Source organism: Corapipo altera, unplaced genomic scaffold (assembly GCF_003945725.1).
Source record: "Corapipo altera isolate COAL_440 unplaced genomic scaffold, ASM394572v1 79, whole genome shotgun sequence".
NCBI classification, from domain to species: Eukaryota; Metazoa; Chordata; class Aves; order Passeriformes; family Pipridae; genus Corapipo; species Corapipo altera.
Window position 1 is genome coordinate 1,239,392 of NW_020884927.1, and position 12,682 is coordinate 1,252,073.

Sequence of the window (12,682 nt, forward strand, 5' to 3'; positions counted from 1 at the left end):
TCCAGACCTTTATCACACGTAGACAGGGGAATGAGTCCACCCTCAGCAGCTTTGCACCAAGCTGAGTGTGCAGCTAATTCACTGCAGGGAAGGGATGCCATCCACAGGGACCTGGGCAGGCTTGAGGAGTGGGCCAGTGTGACCTTCAGGAAGGTCAACAAGACCAAGTGCATGGTCAGGGCAATCAATCCAGGCTGGGGGATGAATGGATTGAGAGCAGTTCTTCAGAGAAGGACCTTTAGGATGCTGGTGGACCAAAAACTTGGATATGACCCAGCAACGTGTACTTGCAGCCTGGAGAACCAGCTGTATTCTGGGCTGCATGAAAAGGCATGGCAGTAGGTCAAGGAGGTGATTGTCCCCCCTACTCTGCCCTGGTGAGAGCCCACCTGGAGTCCTGTGTCCAGCTCGGGGATCCCCAGTGCTGTAAAGACATGGACCTGTTGGAGCAGGTCCAGAGGAGGCCACAAAAAAATCAAAGAGGTGGAATACCTTTCCTAGAGGAAAGGCTGAGAAAGTGGGGGTTGTTCAGTCTGGAGAAGAAGAGCTCCAGGGAGACCCTATTGTGCCTGTTCAATATATAAAATGGGGTTATAAGAAAAATTGAAAGACTTTTTACCAAGGCCCGTAGTGATAGGGCAAAGGGCTTTAGAGTGAGAGGGTAGATCTAGATTAAATAGAAGGAAGAAGTTCTTCCCTGTGTGTGTGGTGAGGCCCTGGCACAGGTTGCCCAGAGAAGCTGTGGCTGCCCCATCCCTGGAATTGTTCAAGGCCAGGTTGGATGGGGCGTGGAGCAACCTGGGATAGTAAAAGGAGTCCCATGGTAGAGGGGTAGAACAAGGTGATCTTTAAGGTCCCTTTTAACCCAAGCCACTCTAGGATTCTAATCTCTTACTCCCACTGTGGTCTGAGTGGCACACAGGCAATTCACTTTGCTCCCACTGTCTGGTTGCTACTTCAGAACAGCTGCTGAAACCACGTAACTTGAGCTTAAAGTCACTATACCTTGGATAAAAATATACAAGTACAGGTTAGAGCAGCAGGTTAATGTTTCCAAGTTAATATTTGAAATGCATGGATGAAATGTGTGGTGTTAGCACAGAGGAATAGTTAGACTTCAAAATCATGCTGCTGTAATCTGAGTGCTGCTGCTGCTTCTTTGCTGCCCCACATTTCCAGCTGCATAGGTGCCATATGTCCTTTTGCTTTTTTTTTTCCTGCTTTTGAGGATGAGTGTGTACCCTTGGTGTTGGAACTGGAACCCTCTAGACTGTAGTAAATATTAAGGCAGTGTATATGCCACCTTATGGCTCTGTCCTGTTAAACCCCAGGGTTTTAAAAGGGTCTGCATCTTTGGCCAAGCTGCTTTGATCCTCCTCTTCCTGTAGGTTTTTTTGTTGGAATCTTTCTCTCCCATCACTTCTGTTGATTTATCTTTCTTATTCAGCAGTCCTTGTGTGGTAATTCTTTTCATGGTAATTTCATTAATTCTCCTCCTGTTTGTGGTGGTCTAGGTTACTTCATTTGACATCTGCTTTTAAGGAGTCCTGCTCCTTTGAATCCATTTATTTCAGCCTTTCTCTTGCATTTTATTTCAACTGGGTTTGCATCCCTCAAGATCCAGTGTGAAGATCCAAACTTTCTGATGAAATCAAACAGTGGGTGAAAGAAGAAGAAAAAGTTTCCTGTAGCACTGAGATCATTGTAATAATGACCTCCATAACGAGTTCCAAATACATGATCTGCTGGGCTAATTGGAACTGTTTGTGTCTGAGAGTAAGAGTGGATAAATTTGATAGAGCTGGTGAAAGACACAAGATAATCATGACTGTCCCTGTCGTGTTTGTAATGCAATTACTGTTGGTAGTCTACATCCTTAATGATACCAACCTGTCAGTTTTGCCTAAGAGTAAACTATGTTTGATGTTTGTCTGTAGGAAGTGATGAAATAATGCACAAACTCATGGAATCTGCCAACTTGAAGGTGGCAGATGTTCCAGGCACTCCGAGGTTGCTTCTGTTTTTCACCTGCTCTTGTTTTGACCATCAGAAAGAAGGTTATGAGCAAGTCTTACTGGCTTCTGAAACTTTGATCTTCATGTCATCCCTTGTTCCCTTTGTCTGATTCTGTCTTAGAGAAGGATAGCTCTGAATCTTAACTTTTCTGATCAACTGCCAGCTCACTTTTCCAGGGAACAGAACTGAGCAAACAAGAAATATCCCTGAGGAGGTGAGACCTGTAGATTAGCCAGTTGACCAATCCCAGTCTCTGTAAATAAAAGGTTTTTTTGAAACATGAGGGATTAAAAAGCACAAATGAGATTATGATCTGCTTTGCAACTTAAAAACTTTGATGCTGAGTGTTTGGAATGGCTTGAAAATTACAAATTATAAAGGCATTTACAAATCAAAGTATCCCAGGTCTTTGAAGACTGCCTTTTATGGCACCACACCTTCTGTACTAGTAGCAAATGCTCTCTAGCTGGTAGAACATGTATTTTCTACAGAGTGATTCTATGACATCTTAAAACTTTCAGTGTAGGAGGTGAATGGATTGATAGACACCCTTCTCACATTCTTGGTGTATCATTGTGTGCAGTTAATGTTGAACTTGCTTCCATTTACTGTCTGAAGGGTTAAGTGCTGTGGTCTTGGTTACTTCCATGTTCAGAAATAAGACAAGAGCTGGCGAAGAGAACTAGTGTGTGCACACAAACCTGTTCATACCTACAAAGTTCCATGAGACTTTCCTCATTTCTAAGGTTTCATGGATCACCTAAGAACTCCTTGTCTCAAAGAAAGTATCTGCTAACTTTCAGCAAGAGCTTTACTTTTTATCTGTTCTTAAACTAGCAGCCAGATATGTTAGTAGCTGGGAAGAAACAGTCCTGCATCCTTATTCTCTTGATGCTGTCAGCTCACAATTAACATTCCAAGTGTGGGAATCCATAGAGATGATGCTTAAAGCAAGAAGGATTAAAGCTCCAGTAATTCAGGAGAACTATTAATACAGAATCACCTTCTCTTATAATTACATATTTGGAAAGAACCATGGGGCAAATGAGGTTACAATTTGTCTGCCATTGGGGTTAGTAAAAAGGTTCATTTTTCAAACAGTCAGTGCTTTCTAGAGGGTTCCAGTTTAATACCACAGGTACTTTTCATGTCCTGAAATTGAGAGCTTTTTCTGTTCATTTTAGTAAATAGGTTATAGCACTTTTAATGATTTTGAAGATTTTTAAAGGGTAAACAGTGTGTGTACAGTATGATGTAGACTTTGCTTACTTTGCAGAGAAAAAAAAATCTCTTGTCTGCTTGTGGGGTTTTTTCAGCAGCACGTCAAAAGTCTTAGGAGACAGTGTGGATGTTATCCTAGAAAACAAATTCAACAACTACAATTCTGGGCATGGTGGCAACAGAGCATCTGGGTATTGGGATCTTTGAGTGTGGCTGGCTCTTTTCCCATTGTCTTCCCTCTGCCTGCCAGGTTCCTAACTAAGCGGGAACAGAAGCTGATGCAGCGTCGACAACACGCGGAAGAGTTGCTGGAGTGGAAGCGCCGCCTGGATGCAGAGGAAGCAGAAATACGGCGGATAGAAAAGCAGGCTCTGGCTGCCTGGGACAAAGAGCTGCTCAAAACCAAAATAGCCAAGAAAGAGCTGGGGGATCAGAGAACTGAGCCCAAAGGTAATGGGAAGCGGGGGAAAGTGATGCAAATGACAAGAGTGAAGCATGGTTTGACACAGCGATTGCTTGGGTTTGCGCTTTCTTCCTTCTTCGATGTTTTGGTGGTGGTTGTTCTCTGAACACTCTTAGAATCTCCATTTCTGCACTCTTTACTGCCTTCTGTTGCCTTGTTCTTTTAACCCTATTTTACACCATAGTGAAATGTGAATTTCTCCTTTGCTGTGTATCTTCCCAAGTGAACAGTGCAGCATAAGCCCACCGGTCATTTCTACATACAATTTGAACTATATTTTTGTCTTTCAAAGCAGAAATATTGCAGTATGGCATGATTTTTTTCCTGATAGTCTTCTGAACTTATATTAAAACCATTTTCCCCAATAATGAGCAGTGTCTCTCCTTGTTAGCCTTAGTACTGTTGGTGAGGATGGCTCCTATCAGGGGCTGCTTTGCCATTCTCTTTGTTTCCAAAAAATTGAAAACATAGTTTTCTTCCCTTTACTGTTGGTGCAACGTAACTGTTTGAAATGTGCAGCTGTGCTAAAGTGTGCTAGGATGTAATTAGTATGAATTATTGTGAGGAAAAATTAAATTCCCAGGTGTTGGGAGATACAACTTTACTGTTCTGTCTTAAGTGGACCATACTCTCAGCGTGAACCACAGAGAACTGGATCGCAGTGAGAGAAAATAATCAAACTTCAGGGATTCTTCTCAAAACATTCGATTTTTCTTTTTTCCCCCCTTTGCTGAAAGCAGGCAGCACATCCTTGGGATGTGCAAAGGGAATTCAAAATCATGCCCTATTACCACTTGCCACTGAAAAAAGTCATGTGAATTTCAGGCATTGTAAGACATTTTAAAGATGATACATGTATGAGTCAGTAAGTTCCAGTGAACAGAAATTCAGCATGAATGCTGAATCCTCGTCAATATTTGAGAAAATACACTTACTTTCTATTAGTTGTATCTACTAGTAAGCATGGGAGCCCAGACCTGCTTTAGAAGTTGTTCCTTTTCCCAGGCTTTGCTCAAAGAGTGAATAGTTCTCCATGGCTGCCTCAGTAATGCTGTGACTCCTGCGGAATTCAGTAAACAGGAATATTGAAAACCCAACTTATTATTTTGCTTGTTGTCGTTTGAGAGACTCATGATGAAATCATAACATTAAAATGTTTTCTGCAACTACTGTAAAGGAAGCAATCAATTCTAAATTCAAGATCTGGCTTGCAGATTATATGCTCCTCCATGACTTCTTCAGACTAATAGTGACTCTTGCTGGTGTATGGTCAACTGGAAGGACTGGTTTCCCTAATAATCTTTTTGGAGTGTGTTGTCTGTAAAATATCCCGAAAACCTCTTTATTCTTGATTTTGGCAATCACTAAGAGCGTGAGGCAGCTATCACAGAATTCTTTAGGTCGGAAAAGACTTCTGAGATCAAGTCCAGCCTTTGATCACCACCTTGTCAACTAGAGCATGGCACTAAGTGCCAGGTCCAGTCGTTTCTTGAACACAAATCATAGTTTTAAATCATAGTTTGCTAGTAAACATGCTTCTTCTTGCTAAATATTCCAATATCAATGTCTAGGTGAGTGAAATAATGCTTATTTGACATGGATTGGTAGCAGTTAATACTGTATATGTAGGCAGCATATGAAGTACGCCTTCAGTCTTATGCCTTCAGCCTCTGCGTACAAGATGGTGCAAGTTCTTACGTGCTTTGTTTTTTCCCATTAAACCTCAGAAACTGCTAGTGAAGAAGAGTCTCCAGTGCCTTGCTCTCATCTGAACAGTGAAAGCTCTATCCCAGAAGATCTTGGCAGTCTGCCTGCTGAGTCTGTCCCATCAGAGCCCATGGGCCATAGACAGCCAGAAAGCCCAGATCAGAGTACAGTTAATGAAGAAATGGCTTATTCTGAGGAGTTCAAGTCCTCCACCTCGCCTGGCAAACTCGTGAGTGACCTTTTCTGCTGTATGTACTCCTGCACTTATGCAAGGCTGTCAGAGAAGTAGTCAGTACAGCCATCCCAGCTGCAAAGCAGACATTATGAACTAAATCTATTTTTCTGTGTTGGTGATACCATTTCACATTACTGTGGGGAATCATTGTGATCAGACGTGTCCTTTGAGGTCTTGAGGAAAAATTGCTTCCGCACAGTTTAGGTATTTTTTAACTTGTGGGTGCTCTTGCAAAACATTTTGCGTATGTCCCGTAGGTATGCGGTGTTGAGTGGTGGAACACTGACCCAGTTTGCCAGTGTGAATTAGCTGTAGGGGAGCTTGTTGCCATTGTATAAATTCTTTGAGGCCATGGAAACCATGCTGTGTCTTTCTGCTTTGCCTTATTTGCAAGTAATGTATCCCAAAGTATAGCTACAGGATGAAGAACTGAGCTGTAACCTCGTGCACAGTCCTTTGGGTTTCATTTTATTTCTGCTTGCTACTTAATTCTGCCTTGTTGTTCCATTCCAACTGTTACTTGGATGATAATTTTGATGAATTTCCTCCTGATAACTTTGCTCTGTGCTGAATAAGACAGAAAATGCAGAGTCTGTGGGGTCAAAACCCCTCTCATCTAGACTTATTCCAAATACTTCCTTGGGAAATTTGATGAGAAGATGGTGAGGTAAAATGTCTAATATGTGCCAGAAGGTTATGTTCAAGGTGTGTGAAAGCTTTGTGGGATAATGTTGAAGCACTAAGCAGCATTTTGGAAGAATATTTGCTCTTTGAATTTTTTTGCCTGGCCTCAGAGAAATAGTGCCCTGTTGTTTCACTGATTTAAAATGACATCTTGCACCCCTTACATGAAGTGGTCCTTAATATATTTACTAGGAGTTCCTACTGCCCTAGTTGTTACTAAATGAGATGACACCCAATGTATTGAACACCTGTGAGTCAGAGCACTGTCAGTTCACTTAGGTGGTGATGGAATAATATAAACAGGTTTATTGAAATCTAAACTCAGAGTAAGCAGTCAGCTACTGCTGCTCTTGGTGGTTTTGTTTTATTGTCTCGCAAAGATTAAATTCTTAAGATCGTTGTGTGAGTCCCACTGTTTATGAGATGTTCTCTTGTCATGCTGTTCTTTCCTTGTAACTGGCTCCTGCTGACAGTGATCTCCTATTTTCAAACTGCAGTTACTTATTTATCCTTTTCTTCTCTCATAGTCTCCTCCCAGAAGCACCATACCTCTATCAAAGCAAGACTGCAGCAAAGGCAGCCACAGAACTGGTGGACAACTACGTTCCCCTGTGAGGTCTCACCAGACATCTCACAACTGGTCTGATGAATCCTTATCTATGACACAGTCAGGTAAGTGTGATATCCACTTGGGTTTAAATTGCTTTTTCAGTGCTTTTGCTTTTAACAAGTAAATTTGAAATGCAGACATAGCTGTAGAGAAGCAGACAGACATTCCTAGAAGTTGCCAGGGTTTAGGGTTTGTGGGAGTATTTTCCCATTACAGTTTTCATAGCTTCAGCTTAAGAAGATCTTAACCTAAGAAGTTCTATACATAATCTCTTCTTTTAGAAAGCAGTGCAGGTTCCTGCAAACAGGTATGAAGAAGGCAAGAGTTAACAGTTAAGGTGGTCCTAAAATTTAAAAATACCTCCTTCTGAGCACAGCCTGGCTCCAGGAGCAGTACAGCTCTGTTACATGCCAGTATGGGTGAGCCCCTTGGACCTGCACTGCCTTGTGCACAGTCAGTGGATGCTTCAGGACTTATCTTTTTATTTTTGGAGGAAGGTTTGATCTGCGTGCAGTAAAATAGGATCCAAGGTTGCATTTTGAGCTATAAATACAAGAGGTACCATACAGACTCTTTATACTCTTTTATGCAGTATCCAAGCTGGCTGCCAGTAAATGCTGAGGGAGAGCATATTGGAAGTGAAGTGGTACACAGCAGCCCTTTCCCTGGTGTGCTTCCAGTCTGTTACTCATGTGGGTTACAGGACTTCCTGAGCCACCATCATCCACTCTGTTCAGCTTTGAAGTCTATTCTGACCCTTTCCGTGCTTTTAGCCTCTAAAACATCTTGTTTTCCACAGTGGACTTGATACAGCATCACAAAATACTTATTAGCAAGTGAGATGGCATTTTCTTGCTTTTTTTGCTTATTTGAATCAGTAAGTCTTTGGTGGAGAAAGAATTAGGAGGTTCTGTTGTGTATACTGACTGTTGTTTGTGACAGTTGGATAACTTACTGTGCGAACTGAGTATGTAACACCTACGTATTGACACTGAGTAATTTGTGTTGGGATTCTGTCTGGAGAGAGTTTGCAACACAGTGATGCTTTTCAGCACTTTGATAAAGTTATTTTCAAGCTCGGACTCAGCAACCATGCAAGGAAGCCATTATGAAATGTAGAGCAAGCAACAGTGAAAATAAACTTCTGTAAAACGAAGTCTCTGCAGTCTTTGATTTCAAACACTGAAGAAAGGTGTAAGAGGTGGGAAGGCGATCAGGCTGGTGCTGGTTTCACAATAAATCATTCCATTGCAAAGAGACAAATGTTCTGAGCTGAGTAGTAATGAGGTCACTGCCCTGTCAGCCTGATGCACGCATAGACAAGGTCGTCAGAGATGAAAGCATGTGCAGATCTTTCCCTTACTAGGTGATCAAGAAATGCTATAATTACATAGTGGTCACTTACTGTTTGGGAGGAGCTGTTAATTACAGTGGCATCACAAAGTGCTCCTGATTAGCAAGTGAGATTCCATTCTTTTTGTTTAGTTTTTTTTTTTTTATTCTTTAAATGGTTAACAACAGTTGTTAATGGAAAAAGAATACAGTGGTTTGATTGCATTTACTGGCTGTTGATGATGGAATCCTTCATTATAGGGGTTTGTTATATTCAGAAATGAGGTGGATTGGCAAAATGTCCAGCTGTTCCTGCTAGCTGACCAAAACATGCTGGTGATTTACTTTCTAGAATATTCAGTAAAGTAACTGGCATTTTTGAGCATATTATGTATTTACTAAATGTATGTTTGTTGCTTTGCACAGAACTGTTTTGTGAGGTGCAAGTTTATAAAGACTGAAACTGAACTTTTTCAGAAACCACCTCTGATCAAAGTGACATTGAAGGACGGATCAGGGCCCTGAAGGATGAGCTACGGAAGAGGAAGTCTGTGGTTTACCAGCTGAAAAAGGAGCAGAAAAAGAGACAAAAGGAGAGACTGAAGGCCCAGGAAGCCAGTTTGATCAAACAACTGGAGGTTAGGAACAGTAAGAATAAGGGTGAAGTAAAAGATTGTTAGCCTTGGATAAATACCAACAGCTCCAAAAGACACATTATTGTTATTGAAACGTGACTGTTATATAGAAACATAGAATGGTTAGGGTTGGAAGGAACCTTAAAGATCATCTCCTTCCAACTCCCCTCTGCCTTGGGCAGGGATACCTTCAATTAGACCAGGTTGCTTAAAGCCCCATCCATCCTGGTCTTGTTGTGGCTGTTTAACTGTTTTCAATGATGAACCAGAACCTTGAGACAAAAATGCTGTTCCCTTTTAAAATATCTTTAATGGGTTACTGGCAGTGTTCAGGGGGCTTATGTATGTTTATACACATTAGTATCCTATCTTGGATTAAAGAGTGGTTGATGCTCATGTACCTTGTTTTTGCAAGTAGAGTATTGAAATTTCTAGGATTTGCAGCTGTTGAGCCTTAGAAAGTTAAATGGATTGTTCTACAGAGAAACCAAGTGCATTCTTTATTAATTTAATAGGTTTTGATTGTTGAATTGTAGTTATGGTTTAGTAGATTAACAACAGTGATTGTTGTCCATGTGCAGTCTTATGATGAGTTCATCAAGAAGACTGAAGCAGAGCTGAGCCAGGATCTGGAGGCATCACCAACAGCCAAACCTCAGATTAAAACTCTCTCCTCAGCTGCTGCTGAAAAACCTAAGATCAAGGCACCACCACTCCATAGGTAACTGGGATTTCTCCTCCTTTTTGAGATTATTCTGGAATGGTGATGATTGCTGCCTTAGTGAAAGGGGAGCTGGTAACTGCTCTTCCTTAAAACACTGGATATTGGCAGTATTCTGTTGACCTATTTGCTGCTCTCACCAGACCCAAAATAGATAAGGTCTACTGTCCCTGTAATCATATACATCTCACTTTTGTCCTGCCCAGCCTTTCAGATCCTGCTTGCAAGTTTTTTTCTGAACAATAATTTCTTGTTGTGCAAGAATTGTGCCTGATGGTTTGTATGGATTAGAGACCTGAAGGAATTTTTACCATTTTGGTCACTCATTATGCCTATTGCACTGTGTGAGGCAACTGTTCATCTTTGCAACTTAAATCTGGGTTTTAAAAGGTAGAGAATTCAACTGAATTCTGCACTTCCTACTGTATTTTAAGTGTTTCATTTTCTCCAGCAGATGGTGCAATTTTAGTGCATTCAAGTAAAAAAAAAAAAAAGAAAGAACCCAATTTATTTTCTTTTTCTCTTTTTTTTTTCTTGTCTGGGGAAAAAGACTAAAGTTCAATTAGTCTTTTAAAAAAACGTTTTCCAGGACTTGACAGGCTCTCCTCTCTGCCCCCATTTCTACTTTTTAACATCACAGTATGTTGACAAAGCAAACTGCTTATGTTATCATTGGTGTGATATTATAATTATAGATGCTTGTATTTCCATTTTTATTTATAAAAGAAAAAAAACCAACACACTCTGGTGTAACTGTAATTCATGCAATTTGACTTTTTCAATTTTAGGCCTGAGACAGCTAAAAACTGGAAATCACTGACTGAATCAGAGAGATCCAGAGCATCTTTGGAATCCATTTCAGAACACGCAGGTATGTAGCTGGAAGAAACCAAACTACAGATGAAGAATTTGAAGACTGACTGTTTTAAAATTTTTTAACCTTTTCCTTCTTGACTCAAGAAGAGGTTTTAAGAGGGGATACAGACTTTATAAAACCATAATGATCAAGCTGGGTTTTCACAGTTTTTATTTAGTAGGATTCTAGTTTTGCTGTTTCCTGAATATTCAGTATTTAGTTTACTCCTGCTGAGGTTTGTTTGAAACCATAATTAAGTGACAACCTTTTTCCTTCCTTTTGTTTCCTGTTCTTTTATCACTTGAGGAAAGTAAGGAAATGAAAAATAATGAAGAACTCATGAATAGGGGGGTTTTATTATACTTTTCAATGTTTTGCTGTTTATCATTATCAATTCAATATCTCCCATTCTAATCCTGGTTGTATTTGTGGCTTGCAAACAAATAACTAAGCCCTTACCTTGGGATACTGGTACAAGGAACAGAATCAGAAGGAAAGCATTAGAACCTGGAACTGAATGAATGTTCCTCATGTTCATAGGGCAGCCAGAAATATATATTCCAAGGCACCAGTTTGTATCTTTTAGCACAGAAATCTTGATGTTAATTTAGTTGCCTATGATTGCAGTTTTCAGTAAAACTGTGGGTTATACAATCTGCTGAAATTCACTTGTTATTTTCCTTCAAGATGCTGTGTCATCAAGATCTGAGAGATCTGTGTCTGTACACACCAAGGCAGTGGCTGTGACAGATATTCATGCTGGAGAACCTTCTGGAACAGCTGCCTCAGTTCTAATACCAAGGAGTTCCAGAGCAGGATCTGGTGATTCCTTAAATAGTGTGCCCTCATCAGCTCTTCTGAAAGACATAAAAGACATTAGCAGGGTATCCCCTGAGTCAGTAAACAAGGTGGTAAACGCATCCAATGTTGATGCTGCTGTTAGTCATAAATCTGAGATTACAGAGGATTTGGAATCCATAAAGTCAGAGGAATATGAGAGTGAAGGTCCTCATGTTAAGCCTCTGGAGAGTTCTGATGTCTTGTTGATGTTAGATAAAGAACAGGAGAGCTCACTGAACCTCTGCTCTGAAAACAAACACTCTCAGAAGGAACTGTTTGATTTGGGCGTGGAAAGTCTTCATGCTACAGAAGAAACCCTAGAACAGAGACTGGCAGATAAAGAGGCTGTAAGCGGCCCAAGTGTAAAGGAGTCTCCTAATAAGCTCAGTAAATCTGCAGAGGAAAAAGGTTATCTGCCTTCAGAGCAGCTTTTTACTCAAAAAGAGCCATCGTACCTTGATGACTTTGAAGGATCCTCCTCCAGAAAACAAACGTCAGCTGAAGAAACACCTCCTGGGGAGCGTTACAAAGATGACTTCGAGGGATCCCTTCTCTCCGCTAACGCGGAGTCGCTGAGGGAGCAGTCCCAGCACACACAGGCCAGCAGGAGCAGATCCACCAGCCTGGGCAGCGATGGTGAGATCAGTGAGTGCCTCAGTGACAGGTCTCTCTCTGGCAGCATGCATTCAGAGAGGCTGCTGGAACTCAAGTCCCCAACTGAACTTATGAAAAACACCGAACGCAGAGATGTGGAGCCGGAACAGTCCCCTACCGGGTCCCCTCTGTGGGCCCCTGTTGCAATCACAGAAGAAACAGATAGTTTGTCAAATTTCAACATTGGTGATAGAGTACTTGTGAGTAAAGTCCAGCCTGGAACATTGCGATTCAAAGGGCTGACTAAATTTGCCAAAGGGTTTTGGGCTGGCGTGGAGTTGGATAAACCTGAAGGGAACAATAATGGAACTTATGATGGTATTAAATACTTTGATTGCAAAGAGAAACATGGTATCTTTGCTCCTCCTCAAAAAATCTCTCACATTACAGAAAGTATCGATAGCCAGTTAGACACAAATAAGGATGAAGACTCATTCTTTGATGACAGACTGGAGAAGCAACACAAAGCTGAGCAGAAAGACAGAGGAATTCCTAAACCTGGCAAAGAGGATGAAAGCCAGAGCAGAAATGCAATAGAGAACTATTCCCAGGATAAAGCTCCTGCAGATAGAGCTGTTTCAGAGGCTTCAGCTGAGGAAAGGGTTGATGAGGAGTTGTCATCTAAAGCAAACAGCATAAAGGAGATTTCTGTAGCAAACAGCATAAAGGAGATTTCTGTAGCAAACAGCATAAAGGAGATTTCTGTAG

The 12,682-nt window shown here is 41.1% G+C and overlaps 1 protein-coding gene across 11 annotated transcripts in view; it reads left to right on the top strand.

Annotated features, from left to right (window-relative positions):
- Positions 1 to 12,682, top strand: part of CEP350 (centrosomal protein 350) — a 68,864-nt gene that overhangs the window by 42,372 nt on the left and 13,810 nt on the right. For all 11 annotated transcript variants that reach the window (XM_027658331.1, XM_027658322.1, XM_027658327.1 and 8 more), the window contains 7 exons: positions 3,488 to 3,687; positions 5,428 to 5,636; positions 6,854 to 6,998; positions 8,746 to 8,906; positions 9,485 to 9,624; positions 10,413 to 10,495; positions 11,168 to 12,618. In XM_027658331.1, the coding sequence (XP_027514132.1) occupies positions 3,488 to 3,687; positions 5,428 to 5,636; positions 6,854 to 6,998; positions 8,746 to 8,906; positions 9,485 to 9,624; positions 10,413 to 10,495; positions 11,168 to 12,618 (2,389 nt within the window). The remainder of the gene's footprint in view (positions 1 to 3,487; positions 3,688 to 5,427; positions 5,637 to 6,853; positions 6,999 to 8,745; positions 8,907 to 9,484; positions 9,625 to 10,412; positions 10,496 to 11,167; positions 12,619 to 12,682) is intronic.